The sequence below is a fragment of the Aythya ferina genome, assembly GCF_964211825.1.
Source record: "Aythya ferina genome assembly, chromosome: 8".
Lineage (NCBI taxonomy): Eukaryota > Metazoa > Chordata > Aves > Anseriformes > Anatidae > Aythya > Aythya ferina.
In genome coordinates this window covers 4,867,867-4,893,590 of record NC_140304.1, presented here as the reverse complement: position 1 = coordinate 4,893,590, position 25,724 = coordinate 4,867,867, and the positions used below count along the sequence as shown (strand labels likewise).

Below are 25,724 nucleotides of genomic sequence, written 5' to 3'. Positions count from 1 at the left end.
TTAGTGTTGCTGGATGAAAACCTAACCCTATTAAAATGAAAAGCCAACTCCTATCAACTTAAAGGGCTTAACGTGCTCTAAAATCCTAAGCTCCGATTTCGCCCTGCTTTACACCAGTGAAAATCCCCAGCAATTGCCCTGCAGCCAGCACGCAGCGCTGGGACAGACGAGAAGCGCCCGGCTCGCTTTGCCTTATGGCTTAGCCTGACGCTTGTGTGACCGAGCAGCTCCGGTGCTGCAGACAGAAAACCTAAACGCCCCGGCCTGGCAGCTCGCTGGCTCTGCCCCGGTGCCGCCCCCGCCGCCAGGACTCACCGAGGCCCAGCACGGGGATGCTGCGGCCGCTGCGCAGCGGCACCGCGGGGCCGCCGGGCCCCTCGCCCCCCCCGGCCGCCGCCGCCGCCATGTCGGGCGCCGGCGGCCCGCAGACTACAACTCCCAGAAACCTCCGCGGCCGCCCAGCGCCGCGCAGCGCGGTGGCGGGAGGCAGGTGGGCCTCGGGGCCGCGGCGGGGAGGCCGCGCAGGGCGGGCGGGCGGTGACGGGGGCGGCGGGGCTCGGCTCGCGGCCCTTTCCCTCTCCGCGGCCGGCGGCGCTGCCGGGCGTGCCCGAGCCCCCCGCCATGCTGTACCTCATCGGGCTGGGCCTGGGGGACGCCGAGGACATCACGGTGAAGGGCCTGGAGGCGGTGCGGCGGTGCGGCAGGGTGTACCTGGAGGCGTACACCTCGGTGCTGCCCGCCGGCCGCGAGGCGCTGGTAGGTGGGCGCGGGGGGCGCGGGGTGGGGGGGGGGGACGGGACATAAAATCCACAGACATCCTAACAGAATCCTAAAGGTTGGAAAGCACCCCCTAAATCATCATGTCCAACCATCCCCCTGTCACCAGTATCACCCATTAAACCACGCTGCCCAAATTTGCTCAGTACTATTCAGAATAAAAGCATCCTTTCTGGTCTGTGCCCTGGCAATAAAAATTAAAAAAAATAATAAAAAATCTAATAATGTAAAGAGCATGTGAAATGAGTGGTGAAACTTGCAGAGACATATGTTCAGGATAGTCACACAACATGTTTCTAGCATTTAGTACTAGGTTGAAGGCTGGACTAGATGATCCTGGAGCTCTTTTCCAACCTGAAGGATTCTGTGATCCTTTTTGTTTTCTGGTTCTATGAAGCTTTATTACACATGTGAGGTTGATTCTGGAAATAAAGGCATTTAAAACATACAGAGAGTCCCAATGATTAGCGAGCTGCTGAAGAAAAACAAAGGATGGAATCAAACACAAATTTACCCATATATGAGGTAAATTATTTCTTACAGAGGACTGAAAATGAAGGATTAATGTGAAGTTATTCCTTAGATGTGGTTAGTTGCAATGTACAAAAGAAAAATAAAAGCTATAAAGCTAGGCTATAGTGTAGCTAGTGTCATATTTGTGTCTGGTTTTATGTCAGTGTTATAAGTATCCTGAGCAGTTCGGCTTTGACTCGGGAGAGGGGATGCCTTAACATGGGATGGCTGGTTGAATTACTGTGCCTACAGTCCACCTGGATAGCTGCAGTGTGTGGGTGTGAGTGAGCTACTTTAGGAGCCAGGTCAGTATTGGAAATAATGTTTGAAAGTAATTCTTGTCAGCTTGTGAGCTGCCTAATGGGAAGCCCATGTGTTCTTGTGAGGGGAGGCAGGGCTCTCTAAAGACGTGGGTCAGACAGCTGGGGGTGGTAGTCAGGTTCTCCTTCCAGTGCCCGTTGTCCGTGTTTCCAAGTAAGCATACTAAGAGAGATGAAAAGACTCCCACTTGTCTTATTTTGGTGTTTCTTATTCATTTCAACTTCTAGGAAAAGTTTTATGGAAAAGAACTGATTTTGGCTGACCGAGAAATGGTGGAACAGGAAGCAGACAGCATTTTAAAAGACGCTGATGTTAGCGATGTCGCTTTTCTTGTTGTTGGTGATCCCTTTGGGTAAGATGAAGCAAAATTTTAATTATTGCTCAAGCTTGATCACTTTCTTCTTTCAAAAGAAAGGGGCTATCATCCATAGCTCTAACTCTTCATGAAGAAGCTGATTTTCAGACCAGAAGCACTTTTTATGTCTGTGTATATTTTTATTGCATACAAAATATACACGCAGTTGTCCACACTTCTGTCTTGCTTTGGAGTTTCCTCACCCAGGAATATATATCTGGGATATATAGATCCCCCTTGGGATATATAGATGTTTCCTTCAGCAGTCACAATCTTCATGCTAGCTTTTATAGAAAATATTTTGCTCCAGGTTTTATCTGCTAATAGAAAAGATTCTAGAATATCACATAGTAAAGAAATGTGCTATGTTTTGAGAAAACATTCTTTTACTTGTGATTAGCATTTGTAAATTGCAGCTTTAATTCTTAGCTGTTTTAGAAAGAATACTGACTTGATTGTACAGCACTTAGGCTTTGATATATGCTAGTCTTTAAAATCAGTTAAGTCATTAAAAATGTCTTCTCAGTTTGGTTTATTAAGCCTTTTGTTTCCACTTCTAATTCCTACTGAAAGGTACAGTCTTTTTCTATTACCAGAAGGATCTCCCTTCTGTCTTATCAGTCAGGCATCATCAATCTGTAATGTCAAGCCACATAGAAGAGCTTTTAGTCTCCAGCTGGTGATTCAAGATTTATTTGTTTTCACAGTGCTATGGGGCACAAGAAAAAATCAAATCACCAAGCACCCTATTTATCAGTGAAAAAATAGTTTATGAAAAAGAAGAGCAGTGCACACCTGTCAAAAGTAGATAATTTATGTAAATACAGGTTGAAGGGAATTGGCAAGAGAATATTGTATTAAACTAGTTCTTAGGGACAGATGTTGCTGTATTTCAGAAATATTAATTATACTTTTAGTGCATATTAACATTAACATTGGGATTCATGTAGAGTGTAGAGCCACATTACCTGTATCCTTATGCTATGATCAAGGGACTGATGTAAGTGCACAACATAAATCCTCTACATTATTTAATTATAATTGCTACTTGTAAGCAGCATCTCCATCTGCTTCAAGTATCAGTCATTTCAGCAATGAAATATTGCAGTTCTGATCAGCTATAACATACTCCATCACCGTAGAAAACTACCCTTTTTTAGAATGAGTTGCTACTGTCTAAATGTTTGTGTTCTTAGTTCTTTGTATTTTAGTTAGAACTGCTCCTCTGCCTATGTAGAGCCCTGAGGATTTAGGGCTTTCAGAGGTTTCTTGGAAAGAATACTGAATGTTTCTATCCTAAGAGAAACCCCATGAGAGTTGGGCAGAAGCTGTGTGACTGCAGCTGATCTTAGAGTTTCAAGTATGCTTGCCAGCAAGAAGAGCACTTGGCAGTCTTAGGAACCCTCAGGTGTAAGTGGTTAATGGTGAAGGTGATGAAACAAGTTGTGTCCGTTTTAAAGTTCTCACTGGTGCTCACTGCGTTTCCTCTGCAGACATAGATAAAACCATGGATGTGCTAGCAGGAGTCTGACAACTTTAGTATTGTATTGGAAAGCCCGCCTTCATCTAGCCTGTGCTAATATCTGTATTATTAGTACCCACAAAAAGTCTTAAACTCAGTATCAGTGACAGCAAACACACTGGTATAGCCTTGGGCGCAGAGGGCTGAATCCATCCAGCTTCTGTGCGTATAGCTGAGGGCTCGTGAGGGCACTTCTGCTCTCAGCCACAGTCATTACAGACAGATCTACTGGGAGAAAAATCTGGCGGGAGCACATTTCAGTGAATAAAGCCAGCTGATCCCTTGCTCATTTGATTTCCTAAATTCAGATTCCTCTATTCATTTTTCCTTCAGTGAAATTGATTCTTTTTTTTCTTTTTTTTTTTTGTAATGACTCATTCCACAGACTTAACAGCTGCTGCCACATTTGTGTTCCTGTCTGAAGCACCTGATCTGCCATTGGTGCTGGTCAGACATGAAGTGTGGAAATTATCACACTGATAATGGGGGAAATTCTGTTAGAGCAACCGAACCAGGCCAGGGTGAAAGCAGTTTTCCTATTTAATTATTCCAATCAGCATATGCAAATTCTTTCTTTGGAATGGCCAGAAACATGTGGTACATCTTTGGGATGAGATGGCTAAAGTCATTGTTTAAATTTAGGCAGGGGTAGGTGCGTTTTCCTATTTCACATGGAAAATGGAGTGCTGAGCAGGTACGTAAACACATGGGCAAGCAAAACACTTAAAAATTGTCACAGTTCAAAAATAAGATTAGCTGGATCTATGTTTACTTACCATCTTAGAAAGACTTTAGTCCTAATCTTGTTATTTGTGAGCCCAGTGATTCTTGCTCCAGTCACTGTAAAGTGTTTTTTTTTGAGCATTATGCACCTAAGAGCCAAATTTAGCTCAGTTCTAAACTTAACTTGATTTTTCTGAGTTACTTCAGAATAAACTTGAGTACTCAAGCCGAGGCATTGTTAGTTTGAGTCATTTGGCTTAAATGTTCATAAAAGTACATTTAGTGTAAGGGTGTTTTTTCCAGGTACTGAACGCAGTTAGTTTACCTCAGTCTGTTCCAAGTTCTTGTTCGAGAGTTGCTTTCCTAGCATTTCCTCGATGAGAGAAGGTCTGCCTGTGCAGTGAGGCGTTTTGCTGAAGCCTGTGCCAAACAGAGCTGAATTTCACAGCTCAACAGATGTCCAGCAGGCACCTGCAGAAGACAAAGGACAAATGGAACTTTCCTTTTCACGTAGTTGCCAAAGCTGCTTTAAAAAGGAACAATTATGCTAGTGTTAGAGTTCTGATGATGCCAGAAAGAATGGTAGCACACTGAGGCTTTTGGTATTTTCAGCTGGGGAAGGCAGCGTGTGGAAACCTTATTGGGGATTTTACTTTCCTGTAGCAATTAGTCAAGTTGTTGTTGCCCTTTTGGCACCTACGCATTTCCCTATTTGTAAAGGGTTTAATTTTACTTTCAAAGCAAACTGTAACGATAGCAAGACTTGGTCACTGTATCTTTTCAATCTTTAATCCCTTTCCCTTCTTACCACAGGGCCACGACGCACAGTGATTTAGTACTACGTGCAGTAAACTTGGGGATTCCGTACAGGGTCATTCACAATGCCTCAATCATGAATGCAGTAGGATGCTGTGGTCTACAGGTAACATTTTTGGATATATGGTATCCCGCAAGTGCTAAACATAGAATTAGTGAGCTCCTCTATTGCTGTAAGCAGTGCGTGTTGCAATCCAAAGCTTGAAGATCTGTAGCAATTGTACAGTTCTGTTGGCAGAATTTGTTAATGCTTCCTTTTCAGCATGCTTCATATCACCAGAAGTCCCTTTTGATGAGCCCATGTGTAGTACTTTTGTTCTTCTCTGTTCTCTAACTTCCCTCTGCCTCAGAAAGCTTTGGTATTTAAGTTATTTTACAGATAAAGCTTTGCTCGTGTTGGCTTCCGTGCATTACTGATGGTCACCTGATAAGTTTATTCTTAAATTAGGTTGTTAAACCCATTGTGGAGCATGCTGGTCTTGTAGTAAAAGGAATGTATGCACAAGCCTATGTGCCCAACTGGGATTGTAACTAACTCCAAAATGTTGTATATGATGCATTCCTTCTCTCCCAGGTTGACCAGCCTTCGCTTCCTACTTTAAACAAAGGTCCCACTTTGCCAAGACTATAAGAAAGCACAGGAATATAGGTGTGCTACAGGGAACAGTTGAGCATTTGAATGAGTTTTCATCATTGCAGGAGGAAGCATTCCTTCCTAGCCGAACAGAACGAACACCGTTTTTTGTTTCAGTAAACTGATGCCTTCGGATTTACACTGGCAAACTTCACTAGCCATATTTCTGTGCTGCCCAACAGCAGAAAACCTATTGCAATAAACTGGGTGTTATATCTGCGATCACCTCTGAATGGTTTAGAAATGTGAGAACCCTGTCTGATCTGACAGCTCAGCGACGCTGCAGAGACACATATTCTGAGATCATGCCCGTATTAAAGGCAATGCAGGATAGGATCATCACATTCTTTATAGTTCTTCCTGTGGGCACTTTCTAAGTGACACCTGCCTATTGCTATAAGACTGGCAACATTATCTTTTAGGAAGGAAATAGGTTCCTTGATGTCTAAAATCTACGTATGTAGCAGACAGATGGCAGCTATCGCATGACTGCGCTTACTGGGGCAGATAACACAAGAGCTAAGGCTGGGGCTCACTCTTTCCCCTTTTGGCTTCACAGTGGTGCAAAGTTTGCTTCTGCAGTTGAACTGTTGACAGGTAGCTTTTGCTACCCACTACCTTTCTACTCTTGTTTTTTAGCTCAGTAGGAAAGAAGATGCAAGGCTCATACTCCCCAAAAGTACAGATGACTAAGTTTTGCTTCCTCCGTAACTCCAGTTAGGCGTAGGAATGAAGACTATAGAGCTTCTAGGCTAATTGGAGAAAAAAAAGAGAAGAAAACTAAGTGGGAACATATTACAGTCGTATGTTTTTTCACGTATACAGAGTTTTGGAGATTAGCTTACTATTTCCTTATCCCATACTGAAAGGAACAGAGCACAGAGGAAATGTGATGTTATTCACTCTGGCAATAGTCTCCTTTTCCGTTCTGGCTTGGGAGGGACTGCCTTCTCATAAGTCAACATTCCCGTTGTTGTAAAAGGCATTTTAGGAAATAGTGATCATATTGTGTTACCGGACAGGCCTATAAGCAGCTATACATTTAACTCTTCATTGTACCTCAAAGGCATAAGCAGCAAGTGAGGGGTATCTTACAAAAAACAAAAACAAAAAACATACAAAAAACAGCTGGTGGTTTAATTCGAGTTGTGGTGGAAGTTTATAATTTCTTTCAACAGTCTTTACTGCTTTATGTTCATGGTGATCTCCTGCCATCAATTTACTTTTGGAGTTAGCGTGTTTCAACTTGCAATGTTGCTGTCAAGTATAACAGGGATTCCTCTTTTGCTTCACCACAGAAAAGGCTTGGCTTTTTTTCTTGTTTTAATCTGATTGTGATACAAAACCTCTTTCTTTCTTACTAGAGAAAAACAGGAAACACCTTTATACGCTGTTCTGAAAGCCATGTGCATAGTGAGCTGTAACTGCTGATTAGGCCTTGGTAAAATGCAGCTACACAGCCCAGTGTGTTCACAAAGGAGCGTGTCGCTTGTCACCAGTGATGTTTCTGTGTAGCCAACAACATTCTGGCAGTTGTGCAGTTTTCCTGTACAATAGTTACTGAAGTAACTTAAGTAAGATTTGTGATTCTGTATATCAGAAGTATTGTGCAGCAATCTCTGCGTATATGTAAACGTTATCTATGAACTTTAGATAAGTTCAGAGCATTAGTGGTGTTTTTCCACAAAGAGCATAAATATGTTTCTTGTCAACTTGTGAAGGGGGAATGTATTTTTTCTAAAAAAAAAAAAAATAAAATAACAACAACCTGCCTTGCCCATTTAACTAACAAGTAGTGGAGCTGTTCTGAAGGCTGTACAGGCTAGGATTTTATTCTTATAAGTAAGTGAGACTCAGTAATTTAAGTAACTGAGCAAATAGGAAACAGAAGGTGAAGTGGGGAAAGACACAAGGAAAAGTGCCTCTGTGAATGCCTCTTAGCATGTTCTGTGAAGGTTCACCTCTCTTGCCTGGAATTTGACATGCGAGTACATTGGTCACTACGACTCCTGTTAGAGTGGAGAATGAACGCCAGAGGAAGGAGTCACGCAGTTGACTACGCACTGGGGGAGTCAGAGAGGTGGGACAGAAGTCTTCAAGGGAAGGCTGAAATTCTCAGAGGGCTTCTACTAGGTGGTAGCTAATGGGGCATGTCAGCTGTCCTTGTCAACGGCTGCACCCCAGTTCTGTAACTTTTAACACTTAGTATTTTCGGTAACAGGCTTACGTCTGATTTACCACTGCTCAGCTGCCCAGTGGTCATCTTGATGCTGCCTCAGCCCTATCTGATGGGGATTCAGCATTGCAAGTTGAGAACAAAGGGAAGAGTCTAACCTGACTTCCATGGCTTTATCTATACCCACACTCAGTTTTTAGAGTAAGTGCTGGCTGCTAAGGCTTTTAGCCCTAGAATAAAGAGACAGATACATTCAAAAAACAAAACAAGAACAAAATTCTAATTTATGCCTTTTTCCTTCCTTCCTAATCTGTGTGACATCTGGATGAGTTTGAGAGGGTCACTGACTAGAATGGCCAGAACAGAGCTCTCAGGATAGAATTCATCCTGACCCCGTCCTGATAGGCGTGTGTTTGAGGGGGCAGATGGATGGTCAAGCACATGAGGAAGATGCATCATTCTGAACTGGGATGCATGTAAAGGGATGATGCAGCTTGAAATGGCTTGAAAAAACGGTGCTACTATTAAAAAACAAACAAACAAACAAAAAACACTAAGGTGCAAAGCTGGAAGCAAGCCATGGGGATGAGACAAAAGACTAAGGTAAGGAGTTAGAAGAAAAGTACAGGAAAAGAAAAAAAAGACAGAAGAAGGAAGAAAGGATTTTCCAAGAGATATGCTTGAAAATAGCTAGAATAGAATATGGTGAGCAGGTTCTAGCTTCAGCAAACATACCAATTAGTTAATCCTGCTAGTTAGCTGAAATGGCATATAGCCCTTGTACTGCCCAAAATCTCTGCCTGACTGGAAAGCAGATTATTATCCTGCCCGTGTTATCAAAATACAGTGAATGATCTGGACTGCCTCAAGAACCTTAAGTGATGTGTTCTTAGTTTAACCTTAGCAATAAACAATAGTTTTATTTTTACACCTCTAATCTAAGGTCTTTGTGGAAGGAAGGAGTTACACCTCTTTCATTTGTAGAAAGAGCACCATTGTATTTTCTAGGTTTTCAGTTATCATCTTTTCAATTGGTTCCATTCACTTCTTCGTTTTAATAAAGAGGTGTTGCTCCAGAGGAAGAGCCACTCATTTCTGGGAGAGTGGTGCTGCTAGTTTTGTAAGCATTTATTTTATATTTTGGTGGGATAGTTAGTTAAAAACATGTCATAGCAAAGACCTGCCTTTCTTTTGAGCCATACCCACTTTCCACCTGAATAGCTTCGGAACAAACATCTGCATGTCCCCTTGTCTCTTTCAGTGACTCATCTTCATGATTTTTTTTTGTTTGCAGTCCACTTAGTCCTTGCAAGACAATTACAGCTGCAAAGTAGTTTTGCCTTTTTGCTGCTAGCTGTTCATTTAAACACAAAAGCAGAGCTTGCTATGTTGTCTTTGAGTCTCCACTAAATAGGTGAGTAACCTTTCTGTGTCAAGTAGAGGAGTATTACTTGTAGATGGGGAGGCTGAAGGATACTGTCATAACTTGCCGTGGTCATAGTCAAATAGAAAACCCGTAGTAGTTGCGGGAGCGGAACCAGAGTACCACCTCCACCCTCTCTGTGCCTCTTAACCTTTCAAAAATACTCCTTGCTCTAATAGGAGGGGCTCTATGCAAATGTTTTTTTTTTATTCACTGACAGTTAAAATAAACTGTTTTCTACCACTAGTTCTTGTCTCTGACTACCTGCCTCTGAGCCTTTTACAAGTTGGCATTTGCTTCTCAAACCAACTAAATGGTAAATCAGTGTTAGTTACACGAGCTTATTACTCGTATTTGCTGTGCAGCTTTGTGCCATTTGTCACCAGAAAATACAGCCCAGAAACACCCATTTACTCCCAACAGACTTTCGTCTCCATTTGGTTGTCTTTGTCTCGGATGAGTAATACCAGTGAGTAGGGTGGGAAGGTTTGATATCGCTGGGGAGAGTCTAACAAGCTTACCAAAGATAAAGGGATGTTACCTTAGAGGGAAGATGCTGTCCTGTTCGGTTTGCTTGAAGTTTTGAAGTCTTTTGATAATTGAATTTTGTTCTTCTTGTAGAGCAGCTATCGCTTAGGCACTGATCTAGGAGACAGCTAAGAGGAAAAACATGTTCTTGCCTTTATCTACTTTTATGTGGTTACTCTCAGCTGCCTTCTGAAGACTGCAGTCATGTGGAGTGGGCTTCCACCAGCCAAACATCTTTCTCTTCACAGTCCCCTTGCTGGCATGTACTGAGGGGACTGGAGGTTCCTGGGACAGCCTGTGGGTAGCACAAGGAGCTGCAGCTCTGTGTGTGTAACTGTAAAAAACATTCCTCTTCACGTGAGCCTTCTCCTGGGACGGATTCAAAGTTGTTAAAAGTCCATAGTACTAAATAAGATGGCACAAACAGCCAGGCCTAGGCCTGTGGTTGTTTAATAGGACCAATAGCAAACAAAAATGAAGCTTGTCTGATTCCTGCTACCTCTTTGTTGCTGATTGTCCTTCCTAGGCTGTTCTCTGGCAACAGTATACAATACATAGCACAGTAAGAACCTTTTAATATGCTGTGTATGGATGGTATGGAGGGTTGTTAACCGCCTGGGGAGGATAAAGGGAAAAAGTCTGACTTGTTAGGTTCCATTTTTGAGGATGAATGTTACCTGGCATCCCATCAAAACTCTTATGACAAGGGTGAACAAAACGTGCCTTAGATTTGCAGTGTAAATTCAATGGGTTTTATCAAAAAGCCACCTGGGATGATGCGAGATGCTATACAGTCTCCAGATCCCACTGGGGAATAGTCTCTGGACGTGTCAGCAGGACGTGATCAGGCTGTGTGGTATATTCATTTGCAGAGCAGTCCTGTCCTGTGAAAACTATCTGCAGCGTAACGTCTGAGTATCCTCACAGTCCTATGGGGTTTGTGGGATTCGTGTGGGTTACATTTATGCTGAAAAATGTACTGACAAGACTCCCTTTTACCTTCCTCCCTGTCATGTTTCCACTTGTAAAGCTGTTCTGAAGTTTTAGGAGAGGAGATAGGCTGTCAAGTGAAGAATTGCTTTATCATTGCAGCTGATACAGCAGTAATTCTGGGAGAGATTCTACAAAAATAAATGTCTGCATTTTGAAATGTTTACTTCGTGGTTTCTCTGCAGCTGTTGTCCTACTGCCCTTTAATATCATCTTGCATAGTCTCTCCTGCTTGCTTTTAGAGGCGATGGGGGAATCTTCCTTTTTTAATTTCCCTATTTAGTCTCAGCTTGTTTCTTCTTTTCATGCTCTGTATTGTTGTGGTGGTTATTGACACCAGTATTTTTAGTGAGGTCTGTCGATCTGGACAGCTTCAAGTTGCTGATGTCTCTCAGATTGGTCATTACTGAAGTTGCTCATTAGTTTCATTGAAATTCTAGTTGCAGGCAGACTATCCAAGCCGAGATCATGGTGCAGCACTTTTTCTTCCAGTTTATTCTGTGAAACAAATCACAGTTTGCAATCAATTCTGCTTATACAAACAAATTAAAGAAGAAATATTGTTAATAGAAGGGTTAGAAATACTAATGGAAAGCAGACGGGCACTTCAGTACCAAAAGTTGTCTGATGTTCTTTCGTATTGTGTGTGTAAGCAAAAGAGAAGGTTCTAGCTTATTCTGAGCTGATGCAAATGTGAATTGAACAGCTTTCTTCAGTGTTCAGTGAGAGGCAGAAAACTCAGCAGACAGAGCCTGCAAAAGTTAAGCACACAAAGCTTTGCTTAAGCCAATTACTGCTTGAGCAGGGGGAGGGCTATTTCCAAAGACAGGTCTTTCAAAATGAGCTTTTGAAATTCTTCTGTGAAGATTTTGAGCATTAGGGAGAAGGTAAAAACACATCAGTTTCCAAGCCCAGAGCACCAAGTGCCTGTCCAGCCAGTTCATTGAACCCCTTAGAAATTCTGGCACTTGTGTGCTTGAGCAGAATGTGGGCACTGTAACAAATCTGATGGTTTCTGCAAATGTGCTGCTGGAAATGTTTCAGCACGTACAGAACAAATGCTGCCCACTCCGAAACCCCAGCTGTTTGATGTCGAGTGCAGCACGCAGAAGACTGCTGTGAAACTTCATTTGCTGTTGCCCATCTTTAAAGCTGTGCCAGCAACCACGCAACACGAGTGTTTCACAGAAAATACAACACAGGGCTGTTGTTTGTTGTCATGTTGAACAATCTCAAAGCGTGATAACAATCCTTGGCTGTGTGATAATGCACGTGGGCTGACAAATGTGTGCCACACTTGTTTGCCAGTGACAAACCTGCAACCTGGAAGTTTGGGCCCCCATTCTGAATCTTCCATGGTTTGTGGAAAGGGTCCATTTGTACTGCCAGTGGGTTCTGGCTCTGGTGCCCAGTCACCTGCTGCGTCCCCGGCTGAGATCTGTGACTGCTGAGTCCTTAGGGTGACAGCGGCATTTTGGCTATTAATGCTCTCTCTGCAGGAAGGCTTTTCTTTGAAGTCTAAGACTTTGTGCTAGATTTCCAGAGGTAAGAATTAGCACGCAGCACAAGAAGCTGTATTGGGAACTGACTGACTCCGACAGGTACCTGGGTAGAAAGTTGAAAGTTTGTTCTGATACAATTGCGTGTTGCTTCTTTAAAGTCATGCAGGCTTGCTCTAATGGAAGAACAGTACCTCCGTCTGCCTAAGTTTTACATGTCTGCAGAGATAAAATGGTAGATGAGAAAGAAATTTGTGTGTCTATATAACTGCTTGTATGGTGATTGGTTACAAGTGGTCAAACACAACAGAAGCATCCATTTGTTGCCTCAATTCCACAGCATTCATAGATTGTATACCAGAAAGTTTCCAAAGTAGTATTTTCTCCTCTTTAAAGTTAAGAAATATGAATAGAATTAGTGCTAGGGAATCTATTATCTAAAAGCTTATTTCATACAAGGGTATAAGTTGCAAAGTCACTTCTATGAGGTTAATGAAATACGCCCCATTCCATCCCGTGTCTGTAGGAGCTACTTCAGTGCTGTCCAGGTGCTGAGAGGCTGTACAGATTTTTGAAACTACGAATACGTGAAGATATTCTGAAGTTGTTTCTACTGAACAGATGAGCCATTTTGAACAAAAGTGTTCCAATATTTCTTTGACAGACTTCGGTTTTAATGCAAAATGTGTTGAACAAGGACATTCAGTGAATCTGACAGTGGTAATGCTTATACAGAAAGGATAATTTGCTTTTTGTCGATAAAGATGATGGAGAGTCCTTGTAATGATCGGTGGAAAAGAATATCTAAGAAAAATAACAATCGGAACAAATGTTCTAGGGCATAAAAGTTTACATCCAACTTGTTTTTAATATCTGGCAGAGTAGTTTGAAAGATCTGATTCCCAATAAGACACTTGTCATTTATCCATTTCTGCACATCCTTGTTTTTTGCAGAAAGGCAGAGGTGGAAGATTCTCTCCTTCAGGCCATCAAAATGCCAAAGGGATTAATTGAGGCTACTTTCTGTGCTGCTGCTTTCTGGAAAATGACTGCAGGGGCTTTCAGATGGCAGACAGCAAGCTGGCTTGCTAGGCTGGTACTGCACATTTCAGTAGTTGTTGATGGCTGAAGGTGTACTGCCACCTCCCCAGTGAGATTTAAGGTTCACTTAACCTTTAAGTTTTAGTTTTAAGCTTTTTACGTTTTTAAAACTTTAAGTTTAGCTTTTCTAGCTTCCCAGGTCCTCTAACAGCGAAGAGGAGAAACTCCTTTTTCCAATACTTTTGCTTCACATTTGGTACAAAATAGAGAGAACTTTAGCCACATAGACAAAACATAGCTTTTTTTTTTTTTTTTCCCCTTATTTTCTTCCTATAGAATACAACCTTGAAATAGTTCAAAAGGCACATCAGGAACAATACATTTAGTTCAACCTATATTTAGTTTACTGGAAGAACCTTTAGGTTGTGAAATATGCACTGTGTGTTCTCGTTCCTGTGCTAGAATGAAATATTTAAAAGAGGAAATGTAAATGTTTTTAGCAATCTTCCAGGAATCTTTGAATAAAGGCTGTACATACCAGCATGAATAGTTAAAATTTGAGCTCTTAGTCTCTTGGAAGCAAACAACTTTCTGCTTTGATTCAAATTCTGCTTTGCTAGATAGAGTAAGGGAGTTAAAACCACAACCTAATGCCACAATAGATTAAGTATGTATAGGGGAATCCCCAGATGGCACAAAGCTGCCAGAGCTACTTACATGTAGGGTCCTCTTTTCTGCTAACAGTGTACATGGTGCCTCCCGTAGTGGGCTGGAAAAAGCTGCTGTGCCTTCTGGGTTTAAACAGAAAGTGGGGAGGACAGTCTGTATGCTGATGGTTTCTCTGGTAGGCTTGAGCAGACAGAACATTGGCAAGCTGCAAAATCCATCTTGGTTGGCCCCATTCCAGAGCTGAATTGACCAAAATTGACGCATGCTTTTGCCCGTTTTCGAGTTGGTTACAAAAACTTTCAAGCCAAATTCTGCTTTAGGTTACATCTAATTTTCAGTTTTGCATCACTGGAAATGACTGGCAAGGGCATTGCTTCAAATGCCTTCACCAAGGTTAGGGACAAGTAAAGGCAGTGAGCACGTTTACACAGAATCTGCTGGCAGTGTTCTCACCCTACGTGCACATAAACAGTTTTGCACCTCTCTGCTTTAGGTGCAATCTGTCTCTGTCTTCAGATCTTCATCTCAGCTATCTCTTTAGACTCTTAACTGCTTTTGCATGGCACAGCTTCTGTCTGCAGGAAAGTGCTGTTGTAATATAAATCCTACCAAGTCAGTAGAATCAAAGCTTAGGAAAACATTGTAAGTATTACAGCTTTACCAGAAGTTGCCAACCTTAACCAAAATAAGAAATAATAAATAAGAGTTTTGGTGCTAATCTTAAAACTTTTGCCTTTAAGACAAAGTCGCCTTCAGAATTAAGTAACAAAGAATAGAAGGTAGATTGAAAGTTATTGTACATCGGAAAGGGAAATGCCAAGATAGGTAAAAATGTTACGGGTAGCTTATTAATCAGTCTTTAACACGCTTAACTGCTTGGAGAGTAAAAGAGCAACACGCCTATGTTACAAAGAAGAAAAAACAGTTCACTAATTACAGATTTTCTTAGAAAGGAGGGAGTGAAAAGGAATGCAGTAGAACTAATCAAGAGGTAGAGTGAGAGATTTTGTTTATTTAATGCAATGTTTTGTTTTATGTATGGGAGACCAAACAAGTGTCTCATAGGAGTACTCCAAAAACTATTAAACTTCTTCACTATGCTCAGGACTTCACAGTGTTGCCAATTTGTTGCTTTTATAGTTTTTCTTGTGTGCTGTACTACTAACAGCATTTTTGGAATTGACTGTGGATGTGTGTCATTGGATGTTTTTTGTTTTTACAGTTGTACAATTTTGGAGAGACGGTTTCTATAGTTTTCTGGACAGATACATGGAAGCCAGAAAGCTTTTTTGACAAGATCAAGAAGAACAGGCAGAATGGAATGCACACACTGTGCTTACTTGGTAAGCAGCAGCTGTCCTGGTGCCTTAGCTATCATCATTGCCAGGGTCCAGATACAATAGTGAAAGGCATGAGATGAAGTCTGGGATTAAACAGAGGTTAGATAACAGAGATCTTTAAAAATATACCAAAACTGGAACTCCAGTGTATGTGTACTTAGAATCAGTTCAGCCACTGTTCATGCTACGCTGCCCATGAATTTCTTAATTCCTCTTTAGAAAATCTGTAAGAAATTATACCTTTGTAGAAGTCACAGGAGCAGGAGGCCTCTGGTTGCTATAAAGATCAATGTGATGTTAAGCTAGATCTAGCTCAGGATCCAGGTCAGATTGCAGTGGCTAGCAGCTGTCTTTTATTGACTTAATTAAGTTAGAGCTCAACACATTTGACTTTCAGGGAGGTGGGGTGATACTCCATTCCCTAATTACCTCATCTGGTGGTGTTTTGGCAAAGGTGATTGTCATGTGAGAAGCTTCAGTATTGTAAAAATTCTTGCTGACCCTGGGTCTGATACAGTACAGCTCCTAGCTGAGTGCTATCCTCAGGCTCCCCCATGGTGCTGTCTGATCTTTATCCCACCCAACAATCCTAGGCTGAAAGCCATTTTCCGAGTAACTGTATTAGTCTAGGCAAAGCCTTAAAGATCATGGAATTGCCAGTGTGTAAAATATGTGGAGCTTATATATTTGTATATATACACATACTTTTCTGTATCATCTTTCAGACACAGGTGGGAACTCTCAGTACTAAGTACATTAATATTTTACGTAAAAACAAATTCTGAGGTAACTGGAGGAATCCTGAGCAGGAAACAATTTAAATATGTAAGCATCACTGCACATCAAACTTTCCAATGCCTTGAAAGTTGTTTGTTTTCAAAGTTGGCTATATACCAGAATTCTGTTAATTGTTTTAAAGAAGGATGACTTCCAAAGTGTTTGAAACAAGGATTATTCCAACTGTAATACATTAAAACTAAGTATTCTTTAGATTTTTGTATATAATTAATTCTACATGTATGTACTTCCTTTTTATGTTTCATTTCTTTATGCAGTAGTAAGAGAGAAAAAATTTGGAAATAGTAAAATCGAATCTCATGCTTCAGGGACAATCATAGTACCCACCTCTCATTGTAGCTCACAGCTGAAAACTGCTAATTCCTAAGCTAATCAGTCCCTTAATACAATTTGGTTGTTCTGGTCTGTGTATTGATTGCTTATCCAGCTAGATTAGATTACCAGGTAAGCAAATAATGATATAAAAAGATCAGTGCTGATACACTTCTGATTTCAAAGCAACTTCATTGACAGAAAAGCAATTTGGTAAACTATGCACTAATAATCTTGGAGATTTGCATTTTAAACCACACTCTTCAGAGTTACCTTGGTTTAAAGGCTGATCATGAACTTAAGCAATACTTTTAAAATGTATCCAGTTTTCACTGATATTTTTCAGGGATTTGAATACAGGTAACATTTGATGGTCTCTTGGAGAGATTGTGGGCAACTGGAGTTTCACAAAATTGCAGATGTTCAGTCTTACCTGCCCTCCTTCCCTGCCTGTCCCCTCCCCCCTTTTTCCCATAAGAGAAGATTGTCTAAATTTTGATTGGGACAGGACGGAAGTGCTAACGAAAGTAGGTTCCTGCATGGGAGTGATGTAATCACTGCCCATCAGCTGTATGGGTTTACCTTCTGTCATCACAATGTATTCATAATTTAAGAATTAATTCCCAAGAATTTAGTCCCAATACCTTGGTGTGCTTAAACATGCTAGCATTTAGTTAAATTTAGTTTATTTAGCAAATAGGCCTGCCATTTTTATACTTAGTAATTTAGTAGTTTTTATTAATCTCAGCTACTTTGAAATTTGTGGAACTTGCACTATCTTTAGGTAAAATCACACACATGAAATCACATTGCTTTCTTTATAGTTAACATATAAAACAATGTAAGCCGTATTCCATTTTCCTGTAAAAGCTAAACTGTTGCTATAAAGTTTACAGAATTTTCTAATTAAACTAAGCTTTACCTACACAGAAAGCTAACTGGGAAGTTTGTAGGGAATCTGTACTGTATGTTACTGTTTTTTTTTTTTTCTACAGATATTAAAGTGAAGGAGCAGTCTGTGGAGAATCTAATTAAGTGAGTCACAATTTTGAAAATATATAGAAACATATGGTGTATTTACCAAGTATTTTTTTGTATAAGAAAAAAGGTTTACCTAAAGGTAAAGTAAAGTATAAGAAATATAAAGTATATATAAAGTATATATAAAGTATAAGAAAAAAGGTTTACCTAAAGGTAAAGTTTAGTACTGAACTTGCCTGTCTTCTGTTGTGCTTCTCAGTGGCCATGGTCTTTTGTTTCATATAAGGAGTAGATTTTTTTTTTCTGTTCATTACAACAGGACCTGGCTTTACTTACAGTAACTGAATGAATCTGCAGCAGGGCATAATCTTAGTTCCTCTGAGAAGCATTAGGTCAGAATGTGGTGAGCTTTCTCCTTGACAGGTCAGGTGGTTTTTGTTTTTTTTTTTTTTTAACTGCTGTTCTGTTCCATCCTGAAATAGGTTAATAGCATAAACAGTGTTCTGAATTCATTCTTCCTTACGTTGTCTGGAAGCAGTGTGAAGTACTGAATATGTACCACTGTTCTTTAACAGTTAAACAAGCAAAATACAGAAAATGCTTTTATGTGCATTTAACTATATCCAAAAAACACTCATCAAACCTTCATCATCTCTGTGCAATCTGTATGTTTTGACAATGGGGAATATAAATAGTTACTTTATGCACATGCTGTAACTCTGGTCTAAATTAACATTTGTGAAATCTCACAGTATCATTGAGGTTTGTTTATTTTGGAATTTCAAAATAAAATCTGTTTGATTGAACCCACAGTTGGCAAAGAAAGAAGCATTTCATTTAAGAATATATTGCTAGTCTGTAATAATCTGTCTACAGGGCATTTGACAGGAAAACAGTAGTTTGCCCTTGAGTTTAAGCCTAATGCATCTTTCAGGAGCAATTGCAAAACCTGCATATTGCTTCCAACAGCTGAATTTGCTTTTAGGATTCAAACAATCTGCCAGCTGGAGGACCTGCAGTTTCACAGGTGTGGTGAGAGCACAAGAGAGGCTTCTGCTCTGTCTTCCTTAAAATTTCCATTCTTGTCTAGAAGGGCCAGCCTGACAGCCTGGCCTGTTTAAGTTCAATTTGCTAGTTCACATATTTCATTTGAAATAAACTGTAAGAATGCTGTAAACCATAATGGAATTGTTTATATGTTAAATTACTCTACTTTTCTGTCCTGGCAGAGGAAGGAAGGTTTATGAGCCACCGCGCTACATGAGTGTGAACCAAGCTGCAGAACAACTTCTCACCATTATTCAAAATAGGAGGCTCCAAGGAGAAGAACCAGGTACTGTTACTGCAGTGTTTTTATCTGCTACTTCTCTTCTCAGTTCACACTTAGTGATGAGTCCCTGAATCTACTTCCTTCCTCATTGCCTTAGCATTCTCATCATCTGTAGTGGAATTGGGCTCTTAATCCTAATCATTAGATGAATTTGGCAGAGCTTAGACACAGTGTAGTTCACTGAGCACGGATGAACATGCACCAGTGGCTCCTGGAGGTTTAGTCAAAGCCTCAGGTTGGTAGCACTGCACTGTTTCTGGATATCTTTAACTGTGAGCTCTTTGATCAATTCTAGTTGCAGGAGGCTGATTCCAGGCATTTTAGATAAGTCAAGCCTCAAAAAATTCAGCTATGTTCTATTTAAATTGGTCACACTACGCTGTACATGAATACCAGTATGAATCTAGTTACCCCAAAGATGCAGGACTGTGGTTTTGACTTTGAGTTCTTAAGACTAGTCAAGAGTTTATGGAAGATGTTTATCAAGACCAGAGCTGAAATCATAGCAGCTATGAAGATAACTCCCTTGTGTCAGATGAATTCCTATTTTTTTTGTCTCTACTTTTAAAAGTTTATTTCTGAAACATTTTTAAGATGAAAAGGAAACAATCCTTTCATTTATCCATTATGTAGAATTAATCAGACACAGCAGTTTCCTCTAAGTTAATAAAATTCCTGAATTAATTGTATTTACTGCTACTGCCTTCCCGCTTTTGCTTATGAGCAGCTCTAGCGTACAGCTTTGTATTTTCTTTGAAAAATAGGCTTAATTTTAGGCTACTCCAATGATTAAATGGAGGCGTAAGAGCAGGGACAAGATTTGAGCATTCCAAGTACTTTTTCTTCTATAATCTGGCTATCACTCAGTAAATTAACCTTTTTATGAGACAGTTTGAACTTGGTCTCTGAAAAAGTTTTGAGAATCATTTCTTACATATTCTTTCTTGCAGAAATTACTGAAAACACAATTTGTGTTGGACTTGCACGTGTGGGTGCTGAAGATCAGAAGATTGCTTCAGGCACGCTACATCAGATGTCCACAGTAGAATTAGGCGGTCCACTACATTCCATGATTGTTACAGGCACTATGCACCCTCTGGAATTAGAAATGCTTAAGCTTTTTTCTGTAGATAGTTCCACTTTCGAAAACAATGCATTTCAAAGGAACGCTTAAATAAAAATAGCATTTTTTTATTTGATCTCTACTTTCCTGACAGCGTATGGTTATTTCTCTCAATATGTAAAGCTTAGATTAAATGCATTTAGATTGTACTTAGCTACAGAAGATAACACTGTACGAACATGGACCTGCTTTAGCTTCAGACTACAAACTGCAAGATACACCTGCTAGTATCAGTTTTTATCAAGTCAAGACATCTTCAGAAGCCTCTAAAACCTTAAGAATGCTTTACTTTGTCTAGTTCAGTTCATCAACATCTCCATCCATCTTAGGTTGATCACAGGGACAAGGGGTGCAAGTACAAAACTGAAGAGCTATACCAGATGTCTACGTGGCATCACTTCTCTGTAAAAACAATTAATCAAGTCTATTACAACAGTGCATGCAAATGCATTTTAGATAGTTGAAAAGCAAAACCTAAATATCTAGAAACTCAGCAGTTTTCTCATCAATAGAAATGATAGCAAGCTTAACCCTATGTGGTCTGTATTCATCTTTACACGTGGAAGAATGAATACAGATGAGAATGTTCTTTCTGTCTAAACGAAGAAAACAAGAACTCACCTTCAGGACAGCTGGTGAAACGGGGAGAGGCTGCACAGAATTTATTTTGGAATGCTGCAAATTGAAATAGATCTGGATTTCTCCATACATTAATGCTGCCACTGAAGTGCTGGATTCAAACTGCAACAATCACAGCTGAGTTCATGTCAGTTCTCAGAAAACAGACCGCAAGAATCCTCTTTAGCATCAGCTATGGGTGGTTACTATTTCAGCTAGTCATACATACTGGGAAAAGACAACAAAGCAGACCTGTAGGCATTTTTTTTTTTTTTAAACTGAAGATTTATTGGAAAGAAATTTGATCCCATATCTTCTCAGCAATATAGGACGTTTAACATTTTATATAGACGGTATTCAAGTAGAAAAGATTACATTAAAAATTTCTAATATTGCACTTGGGACAAGTCATGGCTAAGCTACTACATTAGCATTCCAGAACAAAATCATATACAGTCTTCAGAATCTCAGTGAGCTGCCTTGCTTTATTATAAAGATTTCTTAATTTATTTGTTTTTGATATTGTACGGTTCAATTTAAGCTCACTGCTAAGAATAATTATTATAATTGAAAGTTAAAGGCAAGCAATATGCTGTATGCAAGCAGTATGTTTTATACTACCAGGAATGATTTTGGCAATTTCTTCATTCACATTATTTCACACTTCAGCCAAAATACTGAAGCGATTCATTTAACTGTTGTACAAGATCCTAGCATACACATGAACAACTTTAATGCACAAGAGGAGTGAAATACGCAACTCCTTTTACATGATTTCTGCCAAATTACCACATAGGCAGGAACCTTTTGTGGCTCACTGAAACAGACAAGTAGATTAGCCACTATCTGCACGTATTGAAGCACGTAGCCTTCACATGCCTGAGACAAGAGTACCAGAATCGGTACCTTTTCACATTATGGAAGTCTCTGGCCAATGAAGTCCCAACATAGATGGTCACTACAACAAAGCCTGAATGGGGGAGAAATCCAAAAGAGAATCCCAAGAAGTCAGGGATAGGAATTTTGGTAGAAGTGTAAAGGATGAATTAACTACTGAATGAGGATACGGGATCAGAGAAATGAGCTTCCATAAAAAAAGAATCCCCTTTACTTACTTTCGTAAATGCATGCAAAAGGTATGGGATAGTCAAGAATCAGCAAGTGGCAGTCTGTGGCTGCTGGGGAAAGCAGGACAGGGCTAACTAGTAACTAAAGCTGTTCTGATCTGACATTTAAAAGATTGGTGAGATCTGTTACATGAGTATTGATTAAGGTTTGAATCTTATAGAAGCATCAAGGTTTTAGCAACTGAAGTTTGGACTTGGAATGGGACAAAAACCACAAACTCCACAATTTGATTGCCATCAAGTATTTAAAGGATGGAAAATTGCAGTTCAGGAGCAGCTTCTCTCACCTTCTATCATGTTTATATTCCCAAAACAGGTTCACTGACCAACAGTTAGAGATAACCTTTCCTTCCTCTACCTTTAAACCAAGTTTCACTACATAAAAAAAAAAAAAAAAAAGAATGTTTAATGACAAAGGTCTATTCTATTAGTAGCAGTAGTTTCAATTTCTATGTAAAAATAGTGTCACCAACTCCTACTAACGATGAGAAACTACAGAAACATCAAGTCATCCTTAATAATGAAGAAGGTGCTATTTTGATTAGAAGTCTCAGACTTGTGCATATGCTTCCAATGGTAAGGTAAGTCCTCATAAGCAAAAAGTGTCAAAAATGACTAAAATCAATATTGTGTAATTCTTAACCATTTTTTGCAGGCTTTTGCACTCAATTTCCTATATTGAAAAATTTTGTAGCCATACATCTTAGAAAAACCCACCCAAGTGCCACTTGGGCAGATTCTCAGTTGGAAACGAGTTGTAGCAGTCGTCTTTTCATTAAGACAACTAAAATAGTGGCCAAACCCAACAACTTGGGCAGCAGTACAGTATTTCAGAAATACTCAGTCCCAAAAATATGCTCTATAAAAATGTTTTAAACCAAATTCTGATCGTGGATCATGGCAATTATTATGAATTTGGATGGTGCTTGCCTTTAAAATGATTTTAGTTGATACCCTCTAGACAGTAACTAACTACAACATCAAGAAATTATGCCGTCAACCGAACAGCAGCAGTCTATAGGCAACACCACAAAAAATGAGGTCTCTCAGACCTATGATCACAACCATCTTTTAATTACCTGTTTTGTGGCCATATAGGCAAGTAATATATTAAACCAAAATACTCAAATTTGCTCAACAGATTATTGCACACTACCCCACCACATACACCTTTCAGCTGCCGTCCTCCCAGGACCTCCACACTTGGCAGAGCATCTCCGAGGTGAGCGGGGAACAAGCCTGGCTGAGGTGCCAGGCAGGAGGCCAGAGCAGATGGATGTGGAACGGTGCAGCTGGCTGAATGGGCGACTGCACCTGCATCCCCAGAACTGAATAGGATTGGAAACTAGCAGTATGGATAAAGGAGGATCTGGAGACTGGGAAGGACTAAGTAGTAGCATATGGCTTTGTAGTGCTCTTTTTCTTTACACCCAACATTCAGTTCCAAGTACAGAAGTACAACCCCAAGCTTCCTACATGTTAATGTTTCTGTATTTCAGCAGGAGAATTCAGGTACCAGCCACCAATTTGGCAAGTAACACTGTTATCGCATAAATAGTACCTGAATTTTGATCTCTTTTAAGAGCAACAGAATGAGTGCAAGGAACTTCATCTCTACTGTGAATTCAGAAACATCAGCGGCAAAGCAAACCACTGATGCAAATGAACCTTCATTACTTTCCCCAGTGCCTTGCACTTGCTTCAAAGCAAGTGCTGTCAGCTTCAGAGGGCCTTGGTTTCAGTATTACTCCCTATCAGATGCCAGAAAAAATACGTAAAATCCATACCAGTCAGTAGTGGCTATGATTTACCAGACAAATATCTGTCTTCCTTCTTACTCCACAACGTTTTGTTTGTAAAATGTCCTCTTATAAAATCTTCCATTACTAAGTTAACTACTACAGCATAGTGGAATTACCATCTGTAATATCAAGAATAGCAGATTGTCATTGAAAGCAACGCTCAGATCTGAGAGCGTAAAATGATTATAAATGCTACAAAATGTGACCACTGACATTTCTGGAAATGACAGTTTACTGCATTGAAATTTTTTTTTTTCCCAAATGGAAAACATAGAAGACTACAGTGAGATAGTTAAAAACATCTGACTTGTCAATCTGGAAAAGCATAATCCTAAATAGCATGAACAGTGGTCTTTATTTCCATTTCAGGTGTAACAACCAGGAGCACATTTTTAGTATTTGGAAAGGCAAAAGTTATCTCACCATTCACTTTAATAAAAATTACTACAAGCTATTAATATTAAGGAAATTTAGACTTTCACAAACTTAGGCATTTATTTTTTTGCCCCGTAATTTGGAAAATAAAAAGCTTCCTGCATGGCTTCCATCACCATCATCTTTTCCCTCAGCTGCCTGTTGTTTTAGTGACTATGGACATGGGTAGCATTGTGTAATATCTCATTACTCTCAACAGTATGAGGAGACTAAGACTTGGAATTTAATCTAAATCTTGACTAATTTCCACAATGTATGTGCAACTAAATATCCAGCTTGTTTGGTAGGAAAGTCTCTTCACAAGGGCTTTGTCTTTTACCTTTAGAATTTTTTCCTGTTTGTTAAGATGCAAGAATAAGGGAAGTCTAACATCTACAGTTATGCAAGTACACTAAAGCGCCACACACATCACTAGTAAATAATCAGACTGCATACAAGATATATTTGTAAAAGTAATAAAACCCTTTGATGCTTCATATTTATGCTGGCAAATACCTCTCCTGATATAAAAGGCACTTTGAAAACCCAATATGGTTTGGTTCATTAAGTTTGCAAAGTACAAACAATTGTACAAACATACAATTATAGTGAAGCATGTCAGCTATTGTGACATTACATACAAAACAAGTTTCCAATTGTTGATAACACTGGTTTTATGGGAATGAGCAGTGGTTTCAGCAGCTTTTCTGAAGACATTGCAGGGTTTCCAGTACCACCATTTTAGTTTCATATTGGAACAAACGTAGTAAGTAAAAAACCGTCAAAAACTTACAAGTTTAGGGGCCACAAAAAGACAAGACCCAAAGTCCATAACATTCATTCTGTATTTACTCCTTAGAAATCAACTCCATCCATAGCCCAAAGACAGAAATCTATTCAGTCAATTCCAGACCAGTTGTGGAGGCAGGCTCTGTCTTGATAAGCATGTTGTTTTATACCATTACAGTACAGAAAACTTTGGTCCAACAGCAGTTTCAGAAACTCACTACATGGCTGCAACATCAATCTGTACATAAAGCTGTCTTACTCCTGCCTGTGGAAAAGAGAAGGAGAGATTAAAAACCACAAAACTCTAACACCAAGACAATTTGAACAATGGTCCCAAACAAGAGTGTGCACCAGTAAGCTGTCCTACAAAAAAACCTCAGTATCTTCATTTTCTATAATGCATTCTGTAATACATTCAAGCACATCATTTACTGAGATACCTGGCATTTTGAAACCTACAGACTTTTAGGGAGTACTATATGAAACACATGGTTGTTCATACAGTCAAGAAATGGACATACGTAGGCATATTAACACCCGTATTGCCCGCTTTCCTTTTCTGATTCATCCTAAATACCTGTCACATTTGATGCTGCCCAAATTTTCTCTTGTACAAATGTAACTGCCTGAAAAGTAAGCTGCTTGAAGAGCTATCAGATTAAAATGGAGTGAAGAGTAAGAGCACAGCATGGGATTTGTGGTTTGAACCAGCTCTACACTGAGATTCTAGCAAGAAACAAGGGCTACAATGAACTGACACACTAAAATAACTTCTGGTAGATGTATGCAAATTACACTGAAGTATTCATTTCCTCAGAAATCCTATTAAACTAGGCTTAGGTGGATCTGCTTAGTTTATCAGCATTCAATATAAAACAACGTAAAGAAATCATCAGTCGTTTATTTAACCTCAGGGTCAGGCCAGCATTGTGATGGCCGCTGGTTATGCAAGGTGATCTTGAAACACCAGCCTGAACACTGGGAAAGATGAGACTGTCTTCAACCATCCTCAACTTCCTTTCAGACAGCTGGTTTTGCCACTCATCTGGATGATTATATCAAGATTGATAAGGGTCAGTATTACCAAGGAGAAAAATCTACTT

At 39.9% G+C, this 25,724-nt stretch overlaps 3 protein-coding genes across 5 annotated transcripts in view; 1 reads left to right on the top strand and 2 right to left on the bottom strand.

The window, feature by feature from the left end:
- LOC311441000 (putative oxidoreductase ZK1290.5) overlaps positions 1 to 576 on the bottom strand; it is a 44,730-nt gene extending 44,154 nt beyond the window's left edge. The window contains exon 1 of the mRNA XM_084528616.1: positions 316 to 576. Coding sequence (XP_084384742.1) covers positions 316 to 406 — 91 coding nt within the window. The 5' untranslated portion in view covers positions 407 to 576. The remainder of the gene's footprint in view (positions 1 to 315) is intronic.
- Positions 524 to 19,953, top strand: DPH5 (diphthamide biosynthesis 5). 2 transcript variants are annotated; one of them, XM_084528614.1, is made up of 8 exons: positions 524 to 756; positions 1,839 to 1,963; positions 5,025 to 5,133; positions 15,210 to 15,330; positions 17,433 to 17,472; positions 18,404 to 18,445; positions 18,648 to 18,751; positions 19,699 to 19,953. In XM_084528614.1, the coding sequence occupies exons 1-8, from the start codon at positions 622 to 624 to the stop codon at positions 19,920 to 19,922; spliced, it is 900 nt and encodes a 299-aa protein (XP_084384740.1). In that variant the 5' UTR covers positions 524 to 621; the 3' UTR covers positions 19,923 to 19,953. The 2 variants fall into 2 exon arrangements, with proteins under 2 accessions (XP_084384740.1, XP_084384741.1); XM_084528615.1 differs by lacking the exon at positions 18,404 to 18,445 and having other exon boundaries at positions 525 to 756.
- Positions 19,954 to 20,750: 797 nt separating this feature from the next.
- Positions 20,751 to 25,724, bottom strand: part of SLC30A7 (solute carrier family 30 member 7) — a gene marked incomplete at its 5' end in the record, with an annotated part of 29,876 nt that continues 24,902 nt past the window's right edge. For both annotated transcript variants that reach the window (XM_084528610.1, XM_084528611.1), the window contains one exon: positions 20,751 to 24,886. In XM_084528610.1, coding sequence (XP_084384736.1) covers positions 24,839 to 24,886 — 48 coding nt within the window. In that variant the 3' untranslated portion in view covers positions 20,751 to 24,838. The remainder of the gene's footprint in view (positions 24,887 to 25,724) is intronic.

Coding starts and splice junctions, on each gene's coding strand:
- DPH5 (XM_084528614.1), top strand. CDS start 622: ATGCTGTACCTCATCGGGCTGGGCCTGGGGGACGCCGAGGACATCACG. Junction 757..1,838: donor CCGCCGGCCGCGAGGCGCTG/GTAGGTGGGCGC, acceptor TTCAACTTCTAG/GAAAAGTTTTATGGAAAAGA. Junction 18,446..18,647: donor GAGGACCTGCAGTTTCACAG/GTGTGGTGAGAG, acceptor CTGTCCTGGCAG/AGGAAGGAAGGTTTATGAGC.